The sequence below is a fragment of the Aspergillus terreus genome, genomic scaffold (genome assembly GCF_000149615.1).
Source record: "Aspergillus terreus NIH2624 scaffold_1 genomic scaffold, whole genome shotgun sequence".
Taxonomy (NCBI): Eukaryota; Fungi; Ascomycota; class Eurotiomycetes; order Eurotiales; family Aspergillaceae; genus Aspergillus; species Aspergillus terreus.
This window is the reverse complement of record NT_165972.1, coordinates 2,073,938-2,096,789: the sequence shown is the minus strand read 5'-3', so window position 1 is coordinate 2,096,789 and position 22,852 is coordinate 2,073,938. Positions and strand designations below refer to the sequence as shown.

At 53.2% G+C, this 22,852-nt stretch overlaps 12 protein-coding genes across 12 annotated transcripts; 7 read left to right on the top strand and 5 right to left on the bottom strand.

The window, feature by feature from the left end:
• Nucleotides 1–121: 121 nt before the first annotated feature.
• ATEG_00746 (uncharacterized protein) lies at nucleotides 122–2,143 on the top strand (the record flags this gene model as incomplete). Its single annotated transcript, XM_001210832.1, has 3 exons — nucleotides 122–1,324; nucleotides 1,377–1,666; nucleotides 1,738–2,143. 3 exons carry the CDS (start codon nucleotides 122–124, stop codon nucleotides 2,141–2,143), a joined length of 1,899 nt encoding a protein of 632 aa, XP_001210832.1.
• Nucleotides 2,144–2,488: 345 nt separating this feature from the next.
• Nucleotides 2,489–3,166, top strand: ATEG_00745 (uncharacterized protein; the record flags this gene model as incomplete). The annotated part of the gene is made up of 1 exon (XM_001210831.1): nucleotides 2,489–3,166. The coding sequence occupies one exon, from the start codon at nucleotides 2,489–2,491 to the stop codon at nucleotides 3,164–3,166; it is 678 nt and encodes a 225-aa protein (XP_001210831.1).
• A 304-nt stretch (nucleotides 3,167–3,470) lies between these two features.
• Nucleotides 3,471–4,592, bottom strand: ATEG_00744 (uncharacterized protein; the record flags this gene model as incomplete). Its single annotated transcript, XM_001210830.1, has 3 exons — nucleotides 3,471–4,246; nucleotides 4,299–4,440; nucleotides 4,488–4,592. The coding sequence occupies 3 exons, from the start codon at nucleotides 4,590–4,592 to the stop codon at nucleotides 3,471–3,473; spliced, it is 1,023 nt and encodes a 340-aa protein (XP_001210830.1).
• A 771-nt stretch (nucleotides 4,593–5,363) lies between these two features.
• On the top strand, nucleotides 5,364–6,285 carry ATEG_00743 (clathrin light chain CLC1; the record flags this gene model as incomplete). The annotated part of the gene is made up of 5 exons (XM_001210829.1): nucleotides 5,364–5,403; nucleotides 5,481–5,725; nucleotides 5,792–5,892; nucleotides 5,972–6,174; nucleotides 6,230–6,285. 5 exons carry the CDS (start codon nucleotides 5,364–5,366, stop codon nucleotides 6,283–6,285), a joined length of 645 nt encoding a protein of 214 aa, XP_001210829.1.
• Nucleotides 6,286–6,804: 519 nt separating this feature from the next.
• ATEG_00742 (Hsp90 co-chaperone CDC37) lies at nucleotides 6,805–8,332 on the bottom strand (the record flags this gene model as incomplete). The annotated part of the gene is made up of 2 exons (XM_001210828.1): nucleotides 6,805–7,309; nucleotides 7,368–8,332. The coding sequence occupies 2 exons, from the start codon at nucleotides 8,330–8,332 to the stop codon at nucleotides 6,805–6,807; spliced, it is 1,470 nt and encodes a 489-aa protein (XP_001210828.1).
• A 529-nt stretch (nucleotides 8,333–8,861) lies between these two features.
• Nucleotides 8,862–11,331, top strand: mdr2 (ATP-binding cassette permease mdr2; the record flags this gene model as incomplete). The annotated part of the gene is made up of 3 exons (XM_001210827.1): nucleotides 8,862–10,094; nucleotides 10,145–10,780; nucleotides 10,831–11,331. The coding sequence occupies 3 exons, from the start codon at nucleotides 8,862–8,864 to the stop codon at nucleotides 11,329–11,331; spliced, it is 2,370 nt and encodes a 789-aa protein (XP_001210827.1).
• A 524-nt stretch (nucleotides 11,332–11,855) lies between these two features.
• ATEG_00740 (nucleoside transmembrane transporter FUN26) lies at nucleotides 11,856–13,247 on the top strand (the record flags this gene model as incomplete). The annotated part of the gene is made up of 2 exons (XM_001210826.1): nucleotides 11,856–12,022; nucleotides 12,083–13,247. The coding sequence occupies 2 exons, from the start codon at nucleotides 11,856–11,858 to the stop codon at nucleotides 13,245–13,247; spliced, it is 1,332 nt and encodes a 443-aa protein (XP_001210826.1).
• Nucleotides 13,248–13,786: 539 nt separating this feature from the next.
• ATEG_00739 (uncharacterized protein) lies at nucleotides 13,787–14,860 on the bottom strand (the record flags this gene model as incomplete). The annotated part of the gene is made up of 2 exons (XM_001210825.1): nucleotides 13,787–14,670; nucleotides 14,722–14,860. The coding sequence occupies 2 exons, from the start codon at nucleotides 14,858–14,860 to the stop codon at nucleotides 13,787–13,789; spliced, it is 1,023 nt and encodes a 340-aa protein (XP_001210825.1).
• A 605-nt stretch (nucleotides 14,861–15,465) lies between these two features.
• On the top strand, nucleotides 15,466–17,103 carry ATEG_00738 (cytochrome P450; the record flags this gene model as incomplete). Its single annotated transcript, XM_001210824.1, has 3 exons — nucleotides 15,466–15,472; nucleotides 15,611–16,550; nucleotides 16,602–17,103. 3 exons carry the CDS (start codon nucleotides 15,466–15,468, stop codon nucleotides 17,101–17,103), a joined length of 1,449 nt encoding a protein of 482 aa, XP_001210824.1.
• Nucleotides 17,104–17,462: 359 nt separating this feature from the next.
• On the bottom strand, nucleotides 17,463–18,526 carry ATEG_00737 (t-SNARE syntaxin TLG2; the record flags this gene model as incomplete). Its single annotated transcript, XM_001210823.1, has 3 exons — nucleotides 17,463–17,857; nucleotides 17,916–18,436; nucleotides 18,504–18,526. 3 exons carry the CDS (start codon nucleotides 18,524–18,526, stop codon nucleotides 17,463–17,465), a joined length of 939 nt encoding a protein of 312 aa, XP_001210823.1.
• A 1,287-nt stretch (nucleotides 18,527–19,813) lies between these two features.
• On the top strand, nucleotides 19,814–20,647 carry ATEG_00736 (calmodulin; the record flags this gene model as incomplete). Its single annotated transcript, XM_001210822.1, has 5 exons — nucleotides 19,814–19,816; nucleotides 19,949–19,981; nucleotides 20,082–20,097; nucleotides 20,215–20,340; nucleotides 20,397–20,647. 5 exons carry the CDS (start codon nucleotides 19,814–19,816, stop codon nucleotides 20,645–20,647), a joined length of 429 nt encoding a protein of 142 aa, XP_001210822.1.
• Nucleotides 20,648–21,156: 509 nt separating this feature from the next.
• On the bottom strand, nucleotides 21,157–22,188 carry ATEG_00735 (uncharacterized protein; the record flags this gene model as incomplete). The annotated part of the gene is made up of 1 exon (XM_001210821.1): nucleotides 21,157–22,188. The coding sequence occupies one exon, from the start codon at nucleotides 22,186–22,188 to the stop codon at nucleotides 21,157–21,159; it is 1,032 nt and encodes a 343-aa protein (XP_001210821.1).
• Nucleotides 22,189–22,852: the final 664 nt, after the last annotated feature.

The window sequence follows — 22,852 nt, the reverse complement described above, 5'->3', positions numbered from 1 at the left end:
TACCTCTCCTTCTCCAGCCAACGGCAACCGTAATCGTTCATCCTGAGCAAGCGACATCTGATACTTGGACGGCCTCGGCGAAGGGAGGAGGATTGGAGACAATCTCAGTTGCCAGTACACCATGTCCACGACATTATCCTCCGCCGTTTCTAGCCCCGCGCAATGGGATGCGCATCCCCCAACGAAGACTCGCACCGTTGCCAAACGTCGAGTATATGGAAAGCGACGAACGGACGCCCCGCGAGCTGTATTCGACCAGCAGACTCCACCAAAGCAGCCGAGTAGTCTTACGAAAGCCAGCGTTCAGGATGCAGTGGATTCGATCCAAGCTAAGCTGGCAGAAATCAATATCGATGATACGCCAACCGTACGACGCCAAAAAGATATCCTGAAAAAACCGCGGGACGAAAATAACACCGATTCAATCCACAGAAAGGATGCAGAACCCCAGATCGATGATGCACCAACAGAACTGCCTCAGACGGAAGACCAAATCGTTGCACCGTCTTCTCCGACGAGCACACCTAGACCACAGAAAAGATACGAGACAATGGTGGCAGTCAGGGTAACTCCTCGTTACTCCATGGCGAGGCGCCGAACGCAAGAAAAGGAGGCTGGATCGACATCAGAAAATGCGAGTCGGACACGAAAAGTGAAACCTGCCCCTCGATTATCATCTGGCTGTGTAACGGACAAGGGTATAAATGCCTACGCCCGCCCTATTCTGGACGAAGCCATCTCTCCCGTTGCGGCGCAGAGCGTGCAGAAGTTCAGCTCATGGGCGGCCCGGGCTGGAAGTCTGTTAGAGGTTGTGAAGATTGCGGAGGGCTCATACGGAGAAGTCTACAAGCTCCGCCTGCGCGAGGAGGTGTGCAAGAAAGCGATGTCCAAGTCGAAGCTCGCTCGTCTGAAGGCATACGGTGATGGGGTGTTCAAGATTGTCCCTCTACGCGCACGAAGAGGACCCGGCTCGAAGAAATACACAAGCGTTGACGAAATCGTGTCCGAGGTCAGGATGCTCAAGTACCTGGATCCGATTCCTGGATTTGCCCGCTTCCGAGAGATCCATGTCGTGCAAGGCCGGTTCCCTGAATCATTTCAAGCCGCGTGGGACTACTATAAGGAGACCAGGGATGACTGTCTTAACCCAGACCCCTCGAATAGGCGGGCGTATCCTGAGACGCAGCTCTGGGCAATCGTGGAGATGGACGATGCTGGTTGCGAGTTGGAAAAGTTCGCTTGGTCGTCCATTTTCCAAATCTATGATATATTCTGGGGTGTGGCGATGGCACTTGCCCGCGCGGAAGAGTATGCTATGTTCGAGGTAAATTCCAAATATCTGCAGGATAAAAGGGGCGCTGTTGACAGAAATAAAGCATCGCGACCTACATCTCGGAAACGTGTGCATCAGAAGCACTCGTCCTAATGGTCGTATGGACCCTCCGACAGATCACGATATCATGAGTCGATCATATACCAGCGGCTTCGGACTCAGCGCGATCGAAACGACGATTATAGACTACTCGCTCTCCCGAGCGGAGTTGCGTTTATCTGAAGAGTCGCCAGACGCAGTAGACATTGCCTCATCAGACTTGGACCAGAAGCAAATCTTTGATGCCATCGGCCGCGATGAAGACGAGGTCTTACTGAGGAATACCTATAGATAGTAAGTTTATTACTTATTATATCACCTCAAAACCCACCATACACGCGAGTGATTTCTAACTGTTTATCTAGTATGCGGGCTCAGCTGTATCACGGGAACCCTCTCGAGACCGCAAAGACACGCGACATTCCGGGAATCTGGGAAGGATACGCACCGCGAACCAACCTTATCTGGCTCCTCTTTCTTCTCAAGACCCTACTGAAGAATAGAAAAGCCGGAGTTTCTGAAAGACAACCCCTGTCTCTCTGCTCCCCAAACAAGCAGCCCAAAATGACGGAGACGTCAAAGAGTGGGTGTAAGGATCTGGAAACACAAGAGACCAAAGTCGCCAACCTGAAAAAGGATCTCGAGGATAGGCTGAACGAAGTTCTCCGCCTCTTGGATCTTGAAGATGGCCATCAAGATATATGCTGCGCTGCGGACCTGGTTGCATTCGCCATCGATACCAACTGGTTGGACGAACGGGACTTCTTCTAATACTGCATAGGATAGAGCGGTTGCATTGTTGATTGTTTTATATATGGTTAGCATGGCGTTGTGGTTCATCTCCTGTACTTATAAGCATTGTCTCATCTTTATGACAACATTTCGACTCTGGGTCGCCAGATGAGTGGTGTTTCGTATGCTCTGGTCAGCATGACGCTACTCTTGCGAAGCAGTCCCTTCCCCAGAAGTAATCAATACCGTTCTTAGGCATAGGTGAGGTCACAAAACCTACATCCTGTGCCCCGAGGGAAGAAATTTCCAAAAACAACCCACTGATCATTACCGTATCGCCCGACACAAGAAGCACACCATCTGCACTCCCAACCCATGTCCAAAATGGGGTCCACTTTTGAGAACCTCGTCGAAAAAGTCTTCGGCACGAAGTGCACCCAGCGCCTCCGCCAGTGCCTCCACAACCACGACCTCAGCGAGCGGCACAAAGAGGACGACCGGTGGGCCAAGGACATGATCCTGATGGACGTGGAGCTGCGCGAGACGGGCCAACGCGAAGCATATCTCCGGGAGGAGGTGAAACGGCTGGAAGCGCAAGCCCAGCAGACGGAGCTGTCGACGGAGGAGAAAGCTCAGATGGAGAAATGGCAGGCCGAGATCGAGGAGCTGGCGCGCCAGTACTGGCACCTGGAGCGGGAGTTCTACCGGCGCGAGGCGTCGTGTCCGCCGGGGCCGATGCTGCGTGCGTACCAGTCGGGCCGGCAGCGCAGCCCGGACTGGTTCCTGTCGAATAAGTTCCTGCGGACGGACTGTGTGGGCCGCGGGGGCTGCTGTGGGCGCAACTGTGGGTGCTGCGAGAGGAAACGGTTTGCAGGCGGCCGCGAGATTCGTATGGGCCATTGCACGGTTGAGTGTGGCTGCTGTCGCCGGGTCAGGGGCTTTGACTTGAACCATGAGGACAAGACGAGGTTTAAGAAGTTGTTTGATGACGCAGATGTGCAGGTCAACCGGTCGTATAGCAATGACCTGAAGTTGGCTTATATATTCGGGCGGTCGAAGTAAGGTGGACTCCTCGTCTAAGGGCGGATTCCTGATAGTAATAATGGTCGTGCTGGACTTACACTGTCTTGTCTTGTTTGGAGATTGCGCGATGGCAGCTATGTGTATCTGTTTTAGTTTGTTTAATTCATGGATTTGTTCAGTTTTCCATTGTGTTTTATCTCACAGGGTTCAGTTAGAAACGCTAGTGGACGCTATGGGGCCGACAGTTGCGATATAGGATTCCTGGGTAAGCAACGTGCTGAAAAAGAGTCAAATCGCCAGACAGAAGGTATTGTAACAAATGGCCAGTCCCCACGAAGAAATGCTACTGCTGCGCGTTACTTTCCTGCTGCAGCAGTTCGGCCACATCAGCATCCAGATCTCCGCTCGCAAATTTCGCGTAGTCCTCCTCATGCGTCACCTTGCGCTTTTTGGCATGAAGCCCATTGGCATCTTCCTCGATATGGTCAAACCCCGGCAACGTGAACTCAGTCGCCTGGGGCTCGTTTATATCCTGAGGCTCGTGCTTGGGTGACCCGACAGGAGTAAGAGCCTCCACCGGGGGAGGAGTCAAAGCCTCAACCTCAGGACGAGGCACAGCTTCCCCCTCAGTGACGGAATCGTTTGAGCTAGTCGCCGTGTTGTGCTCGACCGACAATCCTCGCATGATCCCGTCTTCAACCTTTCGTTTCTTCGATTCCGTCTCTGATTTTCGCTCCGACAGCTGTGCGATTAAAGATTGCTCCCTGGAGAGCGCAGAGCGATTGGTCTCCAGAAGTTTCTCTAGCCCTTCGATCAAAGCTGTCCGCGACTTGATGACCTCCGATACCGAGTTCTCCGCGTTGGCAAGGGCCTTTAGCAACTGACTCAGTCGTGCTGCGTGCACAGGCGGGGTCGGTAACGGAGTGTTGGGATCATTCATTTTATCATACTCCGCGTTGGCGGCGGTAGCAGTCGCACCAGAGGACACTGTAGCTTTGGAGAGGGCGACTTGAAGAGGAACCAAGGGCTGAAGCTCGGACGGCGTTGAGCCAGATGAGCTTGAAAAGAGGGATCCGCCCAACGGGGGCTTTTTACCGGTCGAGCGCGACTTATCAATCTCTGTCGCATGTGAGTGACAGCATGAGTATCTCAGGAGGAAGGAGCGTCTTACCATCCACACGAGACTCTACGGCTTCCTGGATGGGCAACTCAAAGATGGATCGTTGCCTCCACACCTCGACCACGCGCCGGATCTTTTGCTGGATCTCATTTGATGCACCCTTGTATGCGATCGCCGTAGCTTCGGCAATGATCTAGTGAACGTTAGAGGGAGCGACACTGTGGAGTGGAAAGGACGCACCGGAGAGAAGGCGATGAGAAAATCCTGCTTCTTCCGTGCTCGTGACTGCTGCGCAACCTCTATAGGCGTTGTGAGCTTCTGAAGCTGGATTGGGTAGTGTGCCATAGCTACCGTTCGCAAGATAGATCAGGTTCAGTCGCTTGGGGGCCGGAGAGTCTCGGAGCTTCTGGAGCCATAGCTGTGCAGTCCGTTCTGCATGTCGCCTGTGATTTAGGTAGGATTGAACATCAGCTGCTGTGTCGAGGGACGTCAAGAACGAATGGAGAAGTTACCTGTGGAACATAACCCATTGCGCAACTGTAACGATGCCCTCTTGGGTCTCATTGAGAGCCGAGAGCTTGGCCTTAACCGCATCATCGGTATACGCCATGTTTCAGCAGCCGAAAGAGCCAGAAAAACCACTCCGGTAGTCGGTTTGTTTCTTTTAAATGGCGTGACACAGCTTAACGCCAAGGATGGGGAGTTGTTGGTATGGGTGCTTGTCACTAGGGCCAGGAGTGTTCAGTCTCCGGTCAGGATGGAGTGACAAGGGCCAGACACAAGCAACAATCCAACAAAGCAGACAATAAGGCGATTAAAGGGGGCGTGTCAAGGAACAGGGAATGCACGTTCTTTGTTTGGAGAGAGATACAGAGGAGAGCAAGAGCGCGAGAGAGAGACTAGTGAAGCTCATGGGGTGCCTCACCGCCTGCGAGCGGCAGAATCCCGTCATGATTGCTGTGTTCCGCTTCCAGAACGCCAGCTGGACCCTCACATTCCCGTCTCTATCCTCCCTCCCCCTTCTCCCTCCCAATACATACACTCCTTTGCTTCCATCAAAGAGCCTCCCTTCCCGACGCATCCTCCATTACCTGGCTCTTTCAAACCCTCATCATCATGGCTGACCGATTCCCCTCGTTGGAAGACTTCTCCGCCGGTTGGTACCCCGTTACCACCCCAATTACCACTAACCGGTACTATGATCTCGGTGATACTAAACCCTGCCTCCCCTAGGCCAAACTGAGGTCGCCGACACCAATGGAGCTGCCGACGAGAGCGATTTCCTGGCCCGTGAGCGCGCTGTCCTCGGCGATGATGCCGACCAGTTTGCTACCGCCCAAGACCACGTCGCTACCTCCGAGAATGTAGATACTGGGGACGATTTACTGGGCGGTGCGGAGGATGCTCCGGCCGCCGTTTCTCACGAGGAAATGTCCGGATTCGAGTCGTCTTTCCCCGCTATCGAAACGCAGAATGAGGTACATATCTATGCGTGTTCTCGTTCCAATGGCTCGTGCGCTAATGCATGCTTCCCCTGTTTACAGCAAGTTGCGCCCGGCGGAACAATCACCGGTACCGGTGCTCCTTTCCCTCCAACTGGTTATCCCAGCTACAAAGAACCCGAAGAAGAGCCTGAGCCTGTTAGGTGAGTTTTGAATGGCCGTTGTTCTCTTGTTTTCGTCCTGTTGGTCCCCCTGGGCGGCGGTTAACTTTCGGATGTGCAGGGAATGGCGTGAGAGACGGGATGCAGACATCAGCCGCCGTGCGGAGATCTCGGAGGAGAAAAAACAATCGACTGTGAAGAAGGCCCGCGAAGACATCGACGACTTCTACGTTTCCTACAACAATAAGACCGACAAGCTTCGCGCTCAGACCCGTGCCGAAGCCGAACAGTTCCTGGCCAACCGTGAAGACACATCTTCTGGTGGTACCAGCTGGGAGCGGATCGCGAAACTCGTTGATATTTCCGGAAAGGGCGCAAGGGGCGGTGCCAGCGGTTCTGGCAAAGAACGGTTCCGCGAGTTGCTGCTCGATCTGAAGAAGGACCAGAACGCTCCCGGTGCCAGTGGCATCTAAGTGTGAACGAAGCATCCAGAGGTTGCCCCGACATATGTACATGACTCGGGAGTCTAGATCGGGGACGTGAGGAGATTCGAGCACCCGAAGAGAAGAGTATTTCTATTTCCAGCGCCTTTTTATCACGACCGGACCCAACATTGCACATTCTCATCTTCTGCATTGCCATATCTCCTCGGGTTGTGTCCATTTATCTTTTATTCTGTTACCCTGTCTTTTTACTACGGACCCTTTCTTTCCTAATCGTTATGTAGGTAGATAACGCAATTGCTTGTCCCATGTTTTTGATCAAAATATCGTTGATCTTCGCCTCCAATCTCCCCATTACTGAACGACGTAGGACGAGACCTGGCTCATTCATCCGATTTCAATTCTGTACATGTTGCAAGAATGTAGACGTCACATGCATAGGTGAATTAAATACAGCTATTCAGTTAAATGCAAAAATTCATGAGCTCCATGCATTATCCAGCCATTTTTTTCAGTCCAATTCAGTCACATCACCACCCGGTTCTCCCACCTCTTCCACCTTTTGTTCCCGTTTACCCTCTGCCTCAATCTCTTCCAGCTTCTTCCGGCCCTCTTCTGTGGTAGCATCGATGACCCCCTCCTCGAGGCTGAGCATACCGCTTTGGCCGAGCTTTTCCACAACGTCTTCGGCTTCCTCCACGCTCATCTTTCCGAGAACCTTGTTCACCTCATCCAGTGACTCTGAAGCCAATGCAGTCTGCAAATCCTTGGGGAAGGACTCGAAGATCTTGCGGGCCTCCACTTCGACGGGTTCAGTGCCCTCTGCCGAAGGAATGTTGATGGTAATCTTGGTGTTCGGATCCACGGCATGGAGCTGGATCTGCTCCACACCAGCCGGATCGTTAGATGCAGCGCTGTTTTTGGCGAGCTCTGCGGCACGGGTTTTGATCTTGTTGTAGGTTTCGTTGACATCGTTGCGGAAGAGGGTTCCAGCTTGATGATCTTTGTTTGTGATACTGATATAAGACATGTTTAGTTAGGGTCTTTTAGGCCAAAATGATAGTGGTGACGTACCGCTTGAAGAAAAGGGAGATGCCATCACGGCCCAGCGAGCGGCAATACTGCAGCAGCAATCCCTGGTGGACGCACTGGCGAGCATAGTCTTCTTTTCCTTCCATCTGGCTGTTGAAGGCTTCGACCAACAAACCGTCTGTTTCCTTCTCTGCGACAATCTCGGGGTGCTCCGAAATGAACTGAAGCAACGAGCGGTAGTCGTCGCGTCTGATTTTTGCGAAACGCTTGGCCAAATCACTGGCCTTAATATTCTCTGGATCCTCCTCCTCGTCCTCAGCATCAGCTCCGGACTGTTGCGACGAGGCGGCTCCGGGGTTCAAGAGCTCCACGGAGCTTGTTTGTTGCGTGGAAGCGGTGCTCTTGCCCTTGGAATCACCCTTGGCGACAAAGGACGTGTCGAATCCGGTATGCAACATATCGCTGGTAATCTTGCTGCTTTCCTCCTTCTCCAGCTGAGCGAGTCTTTCCATCAATTCCTTTTGTAATCCCAGCACCTTGTCCTTATGCCCCTGCACACCCTTGATGTATTCTGGGAGGAGCTTGTCATCTGGGACATCCCCGATCTCATTCTTGACCTGATCTACCAGGGAGCCCATCATTTGGGAGTATTTAGGCTGCTCTTTCTCCTGGGTGTGCACGCCTTCCGGGGGTGGAGGTGGCTGATCGTCCGACGGGTTGCTGGCGAATTCCATGAGTGCCTGGAACACAGGTTCCTCCGGGTTGCTGGAAGACCCTTCATGTTGCTTGAGTGATGTGAGAAGCTTGTCGATGCGCAAGAGGAGTCCGTCGTTGACGATACGCTCGTACTTCAGGGTTTCGATCTCATGGCGGCGCTGCATACGCTGCTGATGAATTTGTGCTTGTTTGGCGCGGATAAACGAGCGCTTGTCAACATTGGGATGGACTTCGATATCGGAGTCGTCGGACAACTCGAGCTGATCCCATTTACTGTAGTCGAGGACCATCTTGGAGGAGCACTGTACAGTTGCTTACAGGAGGGGTAGAAGTGGGGTGGATAAGCAACTGATGGAAGACGAGAGGGAGATAATATGGAGACGAAGTAAGTGGGGAGATAATAGAGGGACAAAGACCGATGAGCGAGACAGATCACCGGACCAGCACCATATATTTCTGAATTGCAGACTGAGAGCTGTTGAGGCCACTGTGCCGCATGGAAAGCTCTCGATCAGCTTCGATGGCGGCAGAATCACAGGGCAGGCGGTGATGGCCGGCAGAACCGGAACGCCGATTCTGGGCCGACCGACTGGCGGCGGCACTCGGGGACGTCTTTTGGCGCTGACCAGAGCACCTCGGTTTGTACTCTCAATCTTCCCCCAACAACGTCATCTCCTGTCCCAGAGGCTTCTATTCGGTTTTGGTGCTGTTATGTATGTGAGATTCACGGCATTCCACTAGGCGAGATATGGCATCTGGCCCTATTCCATGACAACTCTTTGAACAGCCGTCCGATTCCGCTTTGTTCCACGCCCGACAATGCGCGGAGTCAGCGTACTCGCCTCCTGGGCCCCCGGGGTCAGCGCGAGGCCAATTGGTCTGTCCCGGGGAAGGCCAGTGAGGGATGTCTTTCCCGGAGCACGGTATCCTATATTTGCGCCTGGTACTCACGGCGTCTTGCGCCGACCCTTCTCTGCGAATGCCCGCTCAGCCCGTACTGGCAATGAACTTGGAATCTGGGGTCTAGTGTCCAAGAACAACCCCCGATTTGGCGTCCTCCAACCTCGTATCTTCGGTGCGACCCGGCCTTTCTCCTCGACACAACGGAAATTAGAAGCGAAACCCCCGGTACCCCCGGCCAATGCACCAAAGGCGAATCCTGCAGTCCCTGAGGGCAAGGAACCCGAGGGGGTAGACCATGGATTCGAACTATCTGAAAGGGCAGCACAGGCTGCGCAGGTCAACCTCCGTGCGAAACTTCACAAAGATGGTGCTTCGGGAAAGAAAGCTGGTTTCAAGGAAATTTGGAGACTTCTGCTTATTGCGCGCCCCGAGGCAAAGAAGCTTTTCCTGGCCTTCACCTTTCTGTTGATTTCTTCCGGTATTACTATGTCGATTCCGTTTTCTATTGGAAAGATCATGGATGCGGCGACGAAGTCCGCCGGTGAAGGAGGTGCCCACGAACTCTTCGGTCTCAGCGTTCCCATGTTTTACACTGCGTTGGCTGGAATAATGACCATCGGTGCCGCGGCAAACTACGGGCGTATAATTATTCTGCGCATTGTTGGTGAACGTGTCGTCGCGCGGCTTCGGTCAAAGCTTTTCCGGCAGACTTTTATCCAGGACGCCGAGTTCTTCGATGCGAACCGAGTGGGAGATTTGATTTCTCGCCTCAGCTCCGACACTATTATCGTGGGAAAAAGTATCACACAAAACCTGTCGGATGGACTGCGCGCAGGCGTCAGCGGCGCGGCAGGGTTTGGTCTGATGGCATATGTCAGCCTTAAACTGTCAAGTATCCTGGCATTGCTGCTCCCCCCGATTGGCCTTGGTGCCTTCTTCTATGGTCGCGCTATCCGGAATTTGAGCCGCAAGATCCAGAGAAACTTAGGAGATCTGACGAAGATCGCCGAGGAGCGTCTAGGCAATGTGAAAACCAGCCAGTCGTTCGCCGGGGAGGTCATTGAGGTTAACCGGTACAACACTCAAGTGCGAAAAATCTTCGAACTTGGAAAGAAGGAATCTTTAATTAGCGCGACATTTTTCAGCTCCGTATGTGATTAACCGTTCTTCGATCCTTCACGTGTTCTAACAAATACTAGACTGGCTTCATGGGCAACATGACGATCTTGGCACTCCTCTATGTTGGGGGTGGCATGGTTCAGTCTGGTGGCATCAGCATTGGAGAGTTAACGTCGTTCCTCATGTACACGGCCTATGCAGGTTCCAGCATGTTCGGGCTGTCCAGCTTCTACTCTGAGCTGATGAAGGGTGTTGGTGCCGCTAGCCGTCTTTTCGAATTACAGGATCGCAAGCCGACGATATCACCCACAAAGGGTAATAAGGTCATCTCTGCCCGTGGTCCCATCCGGTTTGAAAACGTATCTTTCAGTTATCCCACACGGCCTGCTGTCCCCATCTTCAAGGATTTGAACTTTGAGATCCCCCAGGGAACCAATGTTGCCATCGTTGGACCTTCTGGTGGCGGCAAATCGACCATCGCTTCGTTGTTGCTTCGGTTCTACAACCCTACTGGGGGCAAAATTCTCATCGATGGAAAGGACATCAGTGCAATGAACGCAAAGTCTCTCCGCAGAAAGATTGGCGTGGTCTCCCAAGAGCCGGTTCTTTTCTCCGGTACTATAGCTGAGAACATCTCATACGGAAGTCCGCAGGCGACGAGATCTGAGATTATTGCCGCAGCTCGCAAGGCAAACTGTCAGTTCATCAGTGACTTTGTAAGTATTCTTGGCACCTGCTTTGTGTGATTTGGCTGACTTTCTTTCAGCCGGATGGCTTGGATACTCAAGTGGGTCCTCGAGGCGCTCAGCTTTCTGGTGGACAGAAGCAGCGTATCGCGATTGCGCGGGCCCTGATCAAGGATCCTGATATCCTCATTCTCGACGAGGCCACGTCTGCCCTTGATGCCGAGTCTGAAACTCTTGTGAACAGCGCCCTTGCGGCTCTCCTACGTGGCAACAATACAACGATCAGTATCGCCCACCGTCTTTCTACAATTAAGCGGTCTGACACAATTGTTGTTCTTGGGCCCGATGGCAAGGTAGCCGAGCAAGGCTCGTATGAAGAGCTTAGTGCTCGGCCGGATGGTGCCTTCACGAAATTGATGGAGTGGCAGATGAGTGGTGGTGATGTGTCGCAGCCACCAAGTGCTGCTCCCATCAGCCCAGAGACGGAAGAAAAGCTCTGGCAGATGGAGCAAGAGGAGTCCATGGAAGAGGATGTCGATGCTGATGAGTCTCAGGACGAGGAACTGCAAAAGAAGCGGTGATTTGGACCCTCTACGAAAGTTAAGCCGCACATACTCCATATATTCCCCATTCGCTTTTCTCCTCTCTCCCCTTTTCTTTGCATTCCCTTGTATGGACCATCTATAGATCTTTGTTATTTTACCTTTGTGCCTTCTATGTACTCTCTTCCCGATCAGATGGCTGGTATGTATGGAGCGATTTCTTGATGTATCTTTAACATTCGGTCTCCCTTGGGCGGATGAGATATTGTTGATATACCCGACAGCTAGAAAATGCTGAGATAGAGAGAATGCTACATCTCCGCTTATATTCTGTCATAATATCCATCATCTGGACCGTTGTATAGATGGTCACGATTATCGATAACGTGACCTCGGCTTATCAACGTCAGCTGATAACCATCGCTGTTCCACCTCCGCACGATCACAGGAACACCGCGACTTCCTGATCCCTACCTTCACTCCCTACTTTCGCCGTGTTGTCACTATGGACTGAATTGACTCTGCTTATCCCACTATACTACAAGACGGGGTATTCTGACACCATGGAGCGTATCCGGAGGTGGATCGCTTCACCCGCTCCGGCGGCATACGAGCCCATCGAGGAGGACGAGGACAATCGCATGCCTTCGCAGCGTCGACAGCTTTCGCAGTTCTCGAGATTTGAATATGCTGTCTTCTTCCTTCTTGGGATATCCATGCTGTGGGCTTGGTATGTCTACTGATCACCCCAAAGTAATGGACCCTCTAACCGTGGCTGATGAATCTCTAGGAATATGTTCCTCGCTGCTGCGCCGTACTTCTATAGCCGTTTTCACTCGGACGACTGGGCTGCAACTCATTACCAGCCCTTTATCCTCGCCGTATCGACGGTCACGAATCTGGGATCGTCGTTCATCCTCGCAAAGCTACAGAAAGGCGCCTCCCACCCGAAACGTATCATAATATCTCTGTTGATCAACATTGTTGTCTTCACGTTGCTGGCCTTTTCCACCGTCCTTCTAGGAGACATCTCCGTCAGAGCTTACTTCGCCTTTCTGATGTTCATGGTGTTTGGTGCTAGTCTTGCCACGGGCGTCAACCAGATCGGCGTGTTCGCCTATGTGTCGGGCTTCGGAAGAGAGGAATATACCCAGGCCATCATGGGGGGCCAAGGTGTGGCAGGTGTCCTGCCATGTATCGTTCAGATTCTCTCTGTACTCGCCGTGCCGGGCCAGAAGGAAGCACAGGACCTGCCGCAGCAATCGTCGAAATCAGCATTCATCTATTTCATTACGTCGACCGGGATGTCGTCTTTCGCGTTAATCGCGTTTCTTTCCCTGATGAAACGGCGTTCAAACGCGGAATACGAGTCCCTCGTTGCGCCGGACGATTTTTCGGCAGACCAGACCAACGATAAGTCTGTGGGTCTTTGGACTCTTTTCACTAAGCTCCGTCTTCCTGCTATTGCGATCTTCCTCTGCTTCACTATCACCATGACCTATCCTGTCTTCACGGCGGAGATAGAGTCCGTCCGAGCCGACTCCGACCGCTCCCGTCTGTTCCAGCAAGCGGTGTTTGTTCCGCTCGCTTTCTTCTTCTGGAACGCGGGAGACTTGACAGGGCGGATGCTTGTTCTAATCCCGGAGCTCTCGTTAGCCCACCGCCCCTGGGCATTGGTCATACTTGCAGTTGCTCGTCTGGGCTTCATCCCGCTCTACCTGCTCTGCAACATCCGTGGCCGCGGTGCTGTTGTCCACAGCGACTTCTTCTATCTTTTCATCGTGCAACTGTTCTTTGGTATCACCAACGGCTATCTGGGAAGCAGCTGCATGATGGGTGCCGGCCACTGGGTTTCAGAAGAGGAACGAGAGCCCGCCGGTGGGTTCATGAGCCTTATGCTTGTCGCGGGCCTGGCTGCTGGGAGTCTCCTCAGCTTTTTCGTTGTCGGCGCTTAGAGTCGTGCATTTACACCTAGAGTCTCTGGAGCATCATGTCACCTATAACGAGATTATGACATTATATACGGCGCATTACGGGACATTTATTGTATTAGGGTTCTCAATAAACGAGATCAATCACACATACGCATGTCAGGCCATGACAGCTCACTTGGGCTTCTCACTAACACCGAACTCAGATGGCGGAGTCGAGCCTACAGCAGGAGTAAGCCCTTCCACGATCAGTTCTCGCACGTCTGACGGCCCTGTGAAGCGTTTGCGGCCCGTGGTGAACCACGTCACCACGCTTAAAAGCCCGATCACTCCGATAGCGGCGGACGTGTAGTTCATGGATTCCTCGGTGACAGGGTAATCCGACGGGAAGTTGAAGGTGATGGACGCAAACAGCAGGAACACAAGACCGACTACATTGAGCGCCAGCGAGACGGGCATCGGGAGGGAATACGGGCTGTCAAAAGAACCAGACAGATGCCCGGAGACATATCCCAGCAGTCGGGAGAGCAACGGAAGCGCGTAAGAGACATCTAAAGAATCCGTCAGCAGACATCCAGCAATTCCGTAACCAAGCACCACTTACAGAATCCTGTTGTAGCGATGGAAATCACCGTCTCGAATCCAGTCACGGTACCGAAATAGATCGCACTGAGAGCGATCTGCACCGTTATCGAGACGAGAATCGCATACACCGGAATCTTTCGTCTCTCATGCACGGTAGCGAGTGTGCCTGAGAACGGCAGACCGTGGTCGCGTGCAAAGGCGTACAGAGACCGCGAGCCCTCGGCGAGCAAGCTCACCGACGCAACGACCGCGATGACGGTTATCATGCTGGCGAGGAAGCAGGCGGCGACTTTGCTATGTGTTGAGTCGTAGAATATCTGGATCACGGGCACGCCGGTGCTGGATGCGGCTGTCTCGTCGATATTGCCAATGCAAAAGCACAGGGTGACCAGGAAGACGAAGCCGGTCACGGCGCCAAGGACGACCGACAGGATGATGGCGCGGGGGGCGTCGCGCGAGGCGTGCGTCATCTCCTCGGTCATATGGCTGGGTGCGTCGTAGCAGCACATCCCGAAGAAGCTCTGCAGGATGCCGATGATGCAGGCCATTGCGCTGCCCCAGCCGGTGAAGTTCTGGAAGTCCTTGAAGACGAAGTCTGCGGGTTGTTTGTTGTCGTTGGTTGATAGGAGGGTGATGATGATGATCACGAAGCTGGTGATGTTCCAGAACAGGATAAAGCGAGTGAGACGGTTCAGAAGGTGAGGCATGAAGATATTCACGGCCAGGGCGACTAGCCCGACGAGCCAGGATACTAGAACGGTGTGCCATCTCTCGATTGTATAGGATGGGAAGACCAGGTTCGCCTGTCCGAGGATGAAGTTGGACGTGATGAAATTGTTGACGGCGCCCATTGCGAGGATACCTGGAGCGCGTTAGTGTGCTGGCTGAATGCTTTGGACAGTCTCCATCATACCTGTCAGCATGAACCACCCGGTGATGTAGGACATCTGTCGAGACACCCGTGGCGGTGCTAGTAGGGCGACCCACGAATACTGGCCTCCTGCGACGGGCCATCGAGAGCACATCTCGGCCATGGACAGGGCGATAGCCATTGTCACCGTGCATACTCCAATCCAGCCATAGATCATGACTGGGGGTCCTCCGGCGTTCACTCCAACGATGAAGACACCGCTTAGGGCAGTCCAGCTTCTGCATTGTTAGGGCTGTCCGATGTAGACGCTGACAGGAATGGGATGGCTCTCGCACCAGGTAACGATGCTGAAGCTGAAGCCGATCATATCAAGAAGACTGAAAGACCGCTTGAATTCTAGAGATCCGGCGTGATTAGCATAATGCAAACCTGCTCATTCCTACGTGGCTCACCCTGTTGATACCCCAATTGCTCGAGGGTCACATCCTCGTCGATCGTAGTTTCGAAGACATCGTGTCTCGCCATTTTGTGCGTATCCATGGCGGGATAGATACATAATGAGTAGGCGACTATTGCGCTACGAATCACCCCAGACTTTATACTTCAACTAAGTAACCGCGTATCTAGAGGATCGAGTTGATATTGCGCCACTGATAGGCATTTCTCCGAGCTTTATCAGGCCGGTTTAATCGGCACTTATCAGCGTCAAGGACAAGGGAGCCCAATCATAACGACCAGCATTTCGGACTGTCCGACAGGCAGAATTTCCCTTGCATTCATCGAGACATGTACAGTATGTAGTACAACTCTTCGTCAACTGGCTCTGCACGTGACGCTGACCTGCATGCAGTGCAAGAATCCGCTATATAACCAAGATGCTCCCCGGACTGTGCCACCGACATCCAGATCACATCGCCCATGGCTAACCTAGAAAGCCTATTGGAACGGGGTCCGGTCGTCCTCGGAGGATTTTTGCTGGTATTGATTGCATTCTGCGTCTGCAAATCCATCTACCGGGTGTACTTCCACCCGCTGTCCCACGTCCCCGGACCAAAGCTCGCCGCCGCCACATCGTTATGGCTGGCCTACCACACCTTTATCGGAGACGAATGCACCACTGTCTCTGAACTACACAAGCGATATGGCCCTGTGCTCCGTGTCGCCCCCAACGACATTGACATTGCCGACGGGGAAGCCATCGAGCCGATATATCTCGCTCATGGTGGGTTTCCCAAGACACGGGCGTACTCTAAATTCGACATCGACGGCCATACGACCATATTCTCCTCGTTGACGCTGTCCGAACGGGCCACTCGCGCCAAAGCCGTCGCCCCGCTGTTTTCGACCGCGTCGATCCGCCAGTCTGAGCAGGCGCTCGGGGTCGTGTTCGATGACTTTGTCGCTCGGACGCGGCGGGAGGCGCAGACTGGGCGTCCGGTTAATGTGCTTAATGCCACGCGGTGCATGGCTATCGACGCGGTCAGCATGTACTTGTTCCAGAAGCGGTACGGCGCTATCGACGAGGGTTCGAAGACCATGTCCGCGTCGCCGTTTGTAGATGCGTACGTGGGCGTCGGGGCGTTCTTCAACCTCGCACATGGCAAGATCAGCGACGCCCTGATGAGATTTATTGATCGCTGGAATACGACGCAGGCGACGGAGACGGCGTTTCAGTTGATGGATGCTTATACAAGTCAGCTCGTGAAGACGGCAGTCCCGAAAAGTGGCAGCTACCAGAGCCGTCTCTTGGAGAGGGAGATCTCCGAGGAGTTGTCGCAAATCGAGCTCAAAGACGTGTGTTTTGCGGGCACAGATTCGACGGGTATGAATATGGCGACGATCATGTGGAATCTTGCAAAGCACCCTGACGTGTGAGTGCACTCTCACCTTGGAACTTGGTTTTGCTCGCTGACGAATCCCAGATATGCCCGTCTCCGACAAGAACTTCAAGACAGTGCAGCACGCGACGAAGACTTGACATCATGTGCTTACCTCCGCGGTGTTGTCAGGGAGGCGCTCCGACTATCGTGGGCAAACCCGACGCGTCTTCCCCGGGCCGTGCCCTCCGGAGGTTGGAGGTTCAAGGACTACTTCTTTCCGGCTGGAACGAGTGTCGGAGTGGCCGGTTTCCAGCTACATCAGGATGAAGAGGTATTCCCAGAGGCGCAACGGTTCAGACCTGAGCGATGGCTGCAGCCTACGGATGCGATGCTCAACAATTTCTTTGCGTTCGGAAAGGGTACAAGAGCATGCATTGCACAGAATTTGGGGACGGCTGAGCTCGTCTGGGCAACTATCAAGGTCGTTCAGGCGGATTTGCTGCGAGGGGCTAGGATTGTTGACAAAGAGATCCAGATACTGGAGTGGTTTAATTCGAGGGTGAAAGGGGAGAAGATCTTGATCCAGTTTGATGTTCAGAGTTAGGTTGTGCAATGAGTGAATCCAAGAGCTACAGAGCGATTTGCAGTGAATTGCCTGTATTATATTATTACTCTTGTGATCCGAAGAGTGTGTTATCGATATATGTCTGGATCTGCCCACTTCCGCCTCCCGAGCTGGGTCGACCCCAGACGTCTCCTGCGCCGATAGACTGTATCGTATGTTCGAGGTAGAAGAGAGGGAGGCTGGTCGTTTGTTGGAGGCGGCGGCGGCGACGGCTCCGGTGTGCTGTGACGTTTTGGTTTAACGAGTAATAGGATGAACATGCCCGCGACTAGAATGACCAACAGGAGAAGAATCTTCCGTTTTACCGTGCGCCGTTGGTAGTTTGTTGCCTGGCGTGTTCAGTGAGCCTGGGACCAGATAGAGTGCTTAATGCAGGTGCAACTTACGACTTTGAGTTCCTTGTCGGCGGCCTTGACCTCCGTGCCCATTCGCTCCACGTTGTAGTCTATTCGATCCAGCATGGTCCCTTGATCGATCACCATAGCCTGTAGCTCACGGAAAATGTCTGATAGCTCAATGATGCCCTTGGCGATATCGTTGATCTCTCTCTCGCGTTGCATAATGGCAGCATCGTTCTGACCTGTAACGAGCCGCTGCGACGTTTGCATCAGAGTTGTTTGTGAGAACGATTTATCCGCATCCGATTCCATCAGCGAAGGGTCCGTATAAGGGTTCTGTACAGGCGTGGGGGAGCGGTCGAACGACGGTGCGGAGCCCTCGAGTCCTCGCAACTCTACAAAGGATTGTGTTAGCTGAACAATTCGCCGAGATAACCCACCGGATAATCTCACTTTTCAAGTAGGTACTCTGTTTCTTCCGAAATCGGGCACTCGCCTCTTGGACCCGAGATGCTAGCGATATTTGGATGTTCTTTGCCATGGTTTCATCGCCGCTGCTCACTCCGCCCTGTTGCTTGGCCTCGCGCACCATGACCTCGATCTTCTGGACCGCCTTCTGACACTGGTGAAACCCACGAGTGACCTCCTGGGTGAGTCGCTCGATGACATGTTCCTCTTGTTTCCGGGCGTCTTCATCTCCGAATCCCGGGAGAAGATGCTTGTGATGCAGCTTGTCCAGTTGCGCAGACTTCTGCGCAATGTCCGCTAGCAGCTCCGTCACCTCTTCCTGGACATCAACCCACCGCGGGGGCAAGATATCCATCTCAATGATTGCGTCTCCATCGTCGTCAAACCCTCCGGACTCCGAGATGAGTCTTCTGCTTTCTTCGGAGGGAGCGAGCGGGTCGGAGAAGCCGTTATAACGTGGCTTCTTGGCGGGATGGTGGGTGAACGACTGGCGGTAGGAGATGTAGCTGTAGAAGAACGGATGGTGAGTTTCATGTCTGTGAGAGGAGTTGTCTGGGTCGAGGTAGAGCTTACAGGTTGGTGCGATCCCGCCACATGGTGACTGGGGTTGGATGGTGGTTGATGATGTTCCAGCGGAGTCTAGGTCGTGGAGATGTTCATCATTGGTTGGGGTGGAGGCTGAAGAGCTAGGCGCGGTCGAAGTTGGAGGAGCTAGCACACCGTTGCTGGAGAATAGGAGGGAGAGACAGACTAGAGAGCAGAATTGAAGAGAAAGAAGATGGAGTAGAGGACGGAATGTACTGGGGAAGCCTTATCGAACGGGCTACACTTACCTTCCCCAGCCACGTGAAGGGGTGGCCGGCCCCCTTGGGACTAGCGCCATCCGTCCGTGGTTGTTCCATCTTTACTACTATGACGACGGAGTATATCTGTATAGTATTCTTCTACCCCGTGATCCAGTCAGTATACCTTAGACTATCTATGTTATATCATTTTCTTCATATTGTTCTTCCCATCTTAGACTTCTGCGAGAATCGGTTCGCCAAACCCTAGACTCCAATGTGTCCGATGTAACTGACTGCAGGTTCATGCAGAGAGCTCAAGACTCCAAATACTTACATGCCCCATCCTATTCAGGTCCATGGACCCTGAAGCCCATCCACTTCCTACAAACGTGGATGTAGAGTGGATGCTTTCTCCATCGCATCCTCCGGGATCATATCATACCGGATGGCGGCACCCCAATCATAAGTCATACGCTAATCAATAGCTAAACGATACGGAAAGACGCTTAAAGTCACTAAGGTACACACACACCAGAGACGGGTGGCCTCAAGCTTTCTTTCATTCGTCATGGTGCCGGGATCCACGAGTTGTCGTCAGCCCTAAACCCGGGCTTGTCCAACAGGCACATTCAGCCTTTTGGCGATGATGAGCTGTTCTCAAGTAAAGGACGATCGGGCTTGTTTCCACTATGCCTTGGGCGATCGTAGCATTAGTAGTCCTAAAAAAAAAAATCATAACCTTGATAAAAATAATAATATACCAAGGCTACCGTGTTAAGAGTGGCTTTCTTCCACGCGGCTGAAGAGACCAACGTTGGGTCACGATGCCCGGCAATACGTCACCGCCCAGTAGTCCAGGGCCAACGATTCGTGGAGGGGACGGTACAGACGGTATGGTCTGGTAACCACCCACGTTTCCCCTTAACCTCCTCTTCCCCCTCCGACAACCTACCTAAACATCGCGGCTCTCCTGCTCGACCTTCTCGCTCCATCTCCGTCCTTTCGTATCCTCCTCCACTTTCTTCCTCCCTTCCACTCACCCTCTTTCTCTCCACATCCAACTCCCTTTCCATACTCCCTTCTCCAGACACATTCATCATGGTACGCGTCTTGCCTTCCTTGCAGGCCGACTCCTGTTGGCAAACCCCCGCTTTGCGGGGCAGATCTGCTTGCCATTCTGAGTGGAAGAACTAACATTGCGCTCGCTAGGCCGACTCTTTGACTGAAGAACAGGTCTCCGAATACAAGGAGGCCTTCTCCCTCTTCGTATGTCTTGACTTACCCCTCTTCCCTGAATGGACCATCTCTCCGTGTTCCAGGCTCGTTTTCCGAAACACAAGCTAACTGGGATTCTCCTCTGTTTTAGGACAAGGATGGTGATGGTTAGTGCAATTTCCCGCTCCGATTGCCTCATGCGACCGATCGATTGCATCGTTCTATGTCGAATCTCGAGTCTTGACTTTATCTTCTGTTATGGTCGATCATTTAACACCATGTAGGCCAGATCACCACCAAGGAGCTGGGAACCGTCATGCGCTCGCTGGGCCAGAACCCCTCCGAGTCGGAGCTCCAGGACATGATCAACGAGGTTGATGCTGACAACAACGGCACCATTGACTTCCCTGGTACGTTCCGTTCTACACGAGTCGCTGGAACCAGTTGTTGACATTTCCTTGAACAGAGTTCCTCACGATGATGGCCCGCAAGATGAAAGACACCGACTCCGAGGAGGAAATCCGGGAAGCTTTCAAGGTCTTTGACCGCGATAACAACGGTTTCATCTCCGCCGCCGAGCTGCGCCATGTGATGACCTCCATCGGCGAGAAGCTCACCGACGACGAAGTGGATGAGATGATCCGCGAGGCGGACCAGGATGGTGATGGCCGGATCGACTGTACGAGCTCCTTTTCTCCATCCATCCCTGTTACATGACTGACTGCCTTCTAGACAACGAGTTTGTCCAGCTGATGATGCAAAAATAAACCCGCCCTCGTGTTTTCTTCGTCGCGTGCGTTAGTGAAAGGTTGGGAGCAATGAATATATTATGTTATCTCCTATATCCATCGTGTCTGTAGTCTACTCTCGCTTGACTGCACCTGTGTGTGCCTGTTCCGACGTTTGTGTTTTGGTTTGTTTCTTCATGTCGGCAGAGGAGAGCCGAGCCATAAACGTGGACCGAGTGAGTCGACGCGTCCCGTATCTTTCTGCTCGGAACATCGCTCCGCATTTGGGTTCTCATTCACCCTTTGCTTTCTTGGTCCCATTGCTCGTATTCCTCATTCTTCCTTCGCGCTTCTCAATGTGTCTAGCCCTCGTCCATTGATTCCAGGTAGAATGCTTGGCCGTCGATGATGAAATCAATTCAATGTCTTTCACCAGACTTCATTGCTATGTCCATGCGCCCAATCCTATACCGTTAAATGCAGATGCAAACCCGTCCCCTACCGATTGAATCGGAAGATCTCCATAAACTGCCTTGCCACATCTACGCCCGCGTCTGGATCAGGGTCCTCCTCAGGCTGAGGCTCCGTCGCACCAGTAACTCCGAGAGACTGCTTCCCCTGCACCTGCAACCGTCGTAGCTGCGCCTTAACCTCCTTCCCAACATCCGGCACGAGAATCGCCTCTCGCGCCCCTTCAATCCCCAAACGACCCCAGAACTCCCGAATCAACGCCGCGACCGCCGCATACTCCGCATCGACATCCGCCTCTGCAATCCCCTCGGGCAAGAACATGACGTCGATCCCGGAATCATCATCAGCGTCAGCACCTTCACCAGACTCGGGCGCATTGCCCGCATGCTGTCGGTGGAGAAACTGCGCAGCGATGGCGGCCGCAAGCGTCGGACCGCGCCATTCCACCTCGACGACGGTGCCGCGGACCCGCGCTGTCGGGGCCGTCTGACGCACGTCGCCGACGCGCACGCGGAAATCGCCCACGTCGTAGACCATCCCGCTGGGCACGGTCACCGTGTGCCGATGGCACCAGAAGGGCTGGCAGGCGTAGACGAAGTGCTGGAAGAGCGTGCTGCAGGAGGGGAGCGGGACGGTCGTCATGACCATTGCGGGGGAGGGTGGTTGCTGCTGGGATGGGGTTGGTGTGGGTTGTGCTGGGGTGGTCACTGCGCCTGGATGCTGTTGATGCTGGTGGTGGGCTGTCGTTTGGTCGGGCTGGGAGGTGTAGATGAAGCCGTGGTTGGGGTAATAGGTTAGAGAGAGGAATTGCATGTATCGCGGCTGCGTGGGCCGTTGCGATGCGGATGCGGGTAGACATGAGGGCGTGTCGCGCATCAGCTTGTGTTCTAGGGCCCAGCGGCCGATGGGCGTGGGCTCATCGGATAGCCTGGAGTGGAGGCGCTCTGTTACTGTGGACAGAGCTGTAGAGGCGTTGGGGTTGGAGGGGATGAAGAAGACGCTGGGGTGGTCAGTATGAGGTGGTATGGGTGGGGGAGGGATGTACCCTGTGATAGGCATTGTGCTGTTGTTGGAAAGTGACGCTGCTGATAGTCAAGATGAAATATAGTCTGGAATGAATGGAGTCGGTTTTCTTAGAAGATTGATATTGACTATGAGATGGGTTGAGTAGGTTGGTATATGAGTAGTGTTGGATCTGGAGGTGGTTAGTGACCTGTGGGTAGAATTCAATGGGCAAGGAGTAACAATTACCGTCTATCAAGTACTTTACAGATCCTGAATTGGTTCGAATAGTCAAAGAGGAGTATACAAATAGCCTATACAATATGATATCGATGATGGCGCATTCTTTGATTGCCAAACTGGGAAGCTGAGGTTGTGATGCAAACATTGCAAACTAACCAGTCCCTGATTACTCATCCCCACACTCTTATTGCGACTCACCAACACATATTCTTCCACCCAATCCCCCCAACGCTGCTTCATTTTACTTCCATCTCACTTCTTCCCAAATATATTTCAATTGCTCTTTCTGTTCATTTGCGTCCTCCAGAGTACAAGGACCGCTGGATACCCTGCCCGACATACGGACCCTTCCCGACTCATATACTTGCCGTTGTGCCAAGGAGCGATGAAAGAGGCTGAGACCAGTCCGAAGCCCCTTAACCTCTAGAGCCAGTTAGGCCCCGGCGTCAGGTTAAGAATAGTAAGGGAAATACCCACC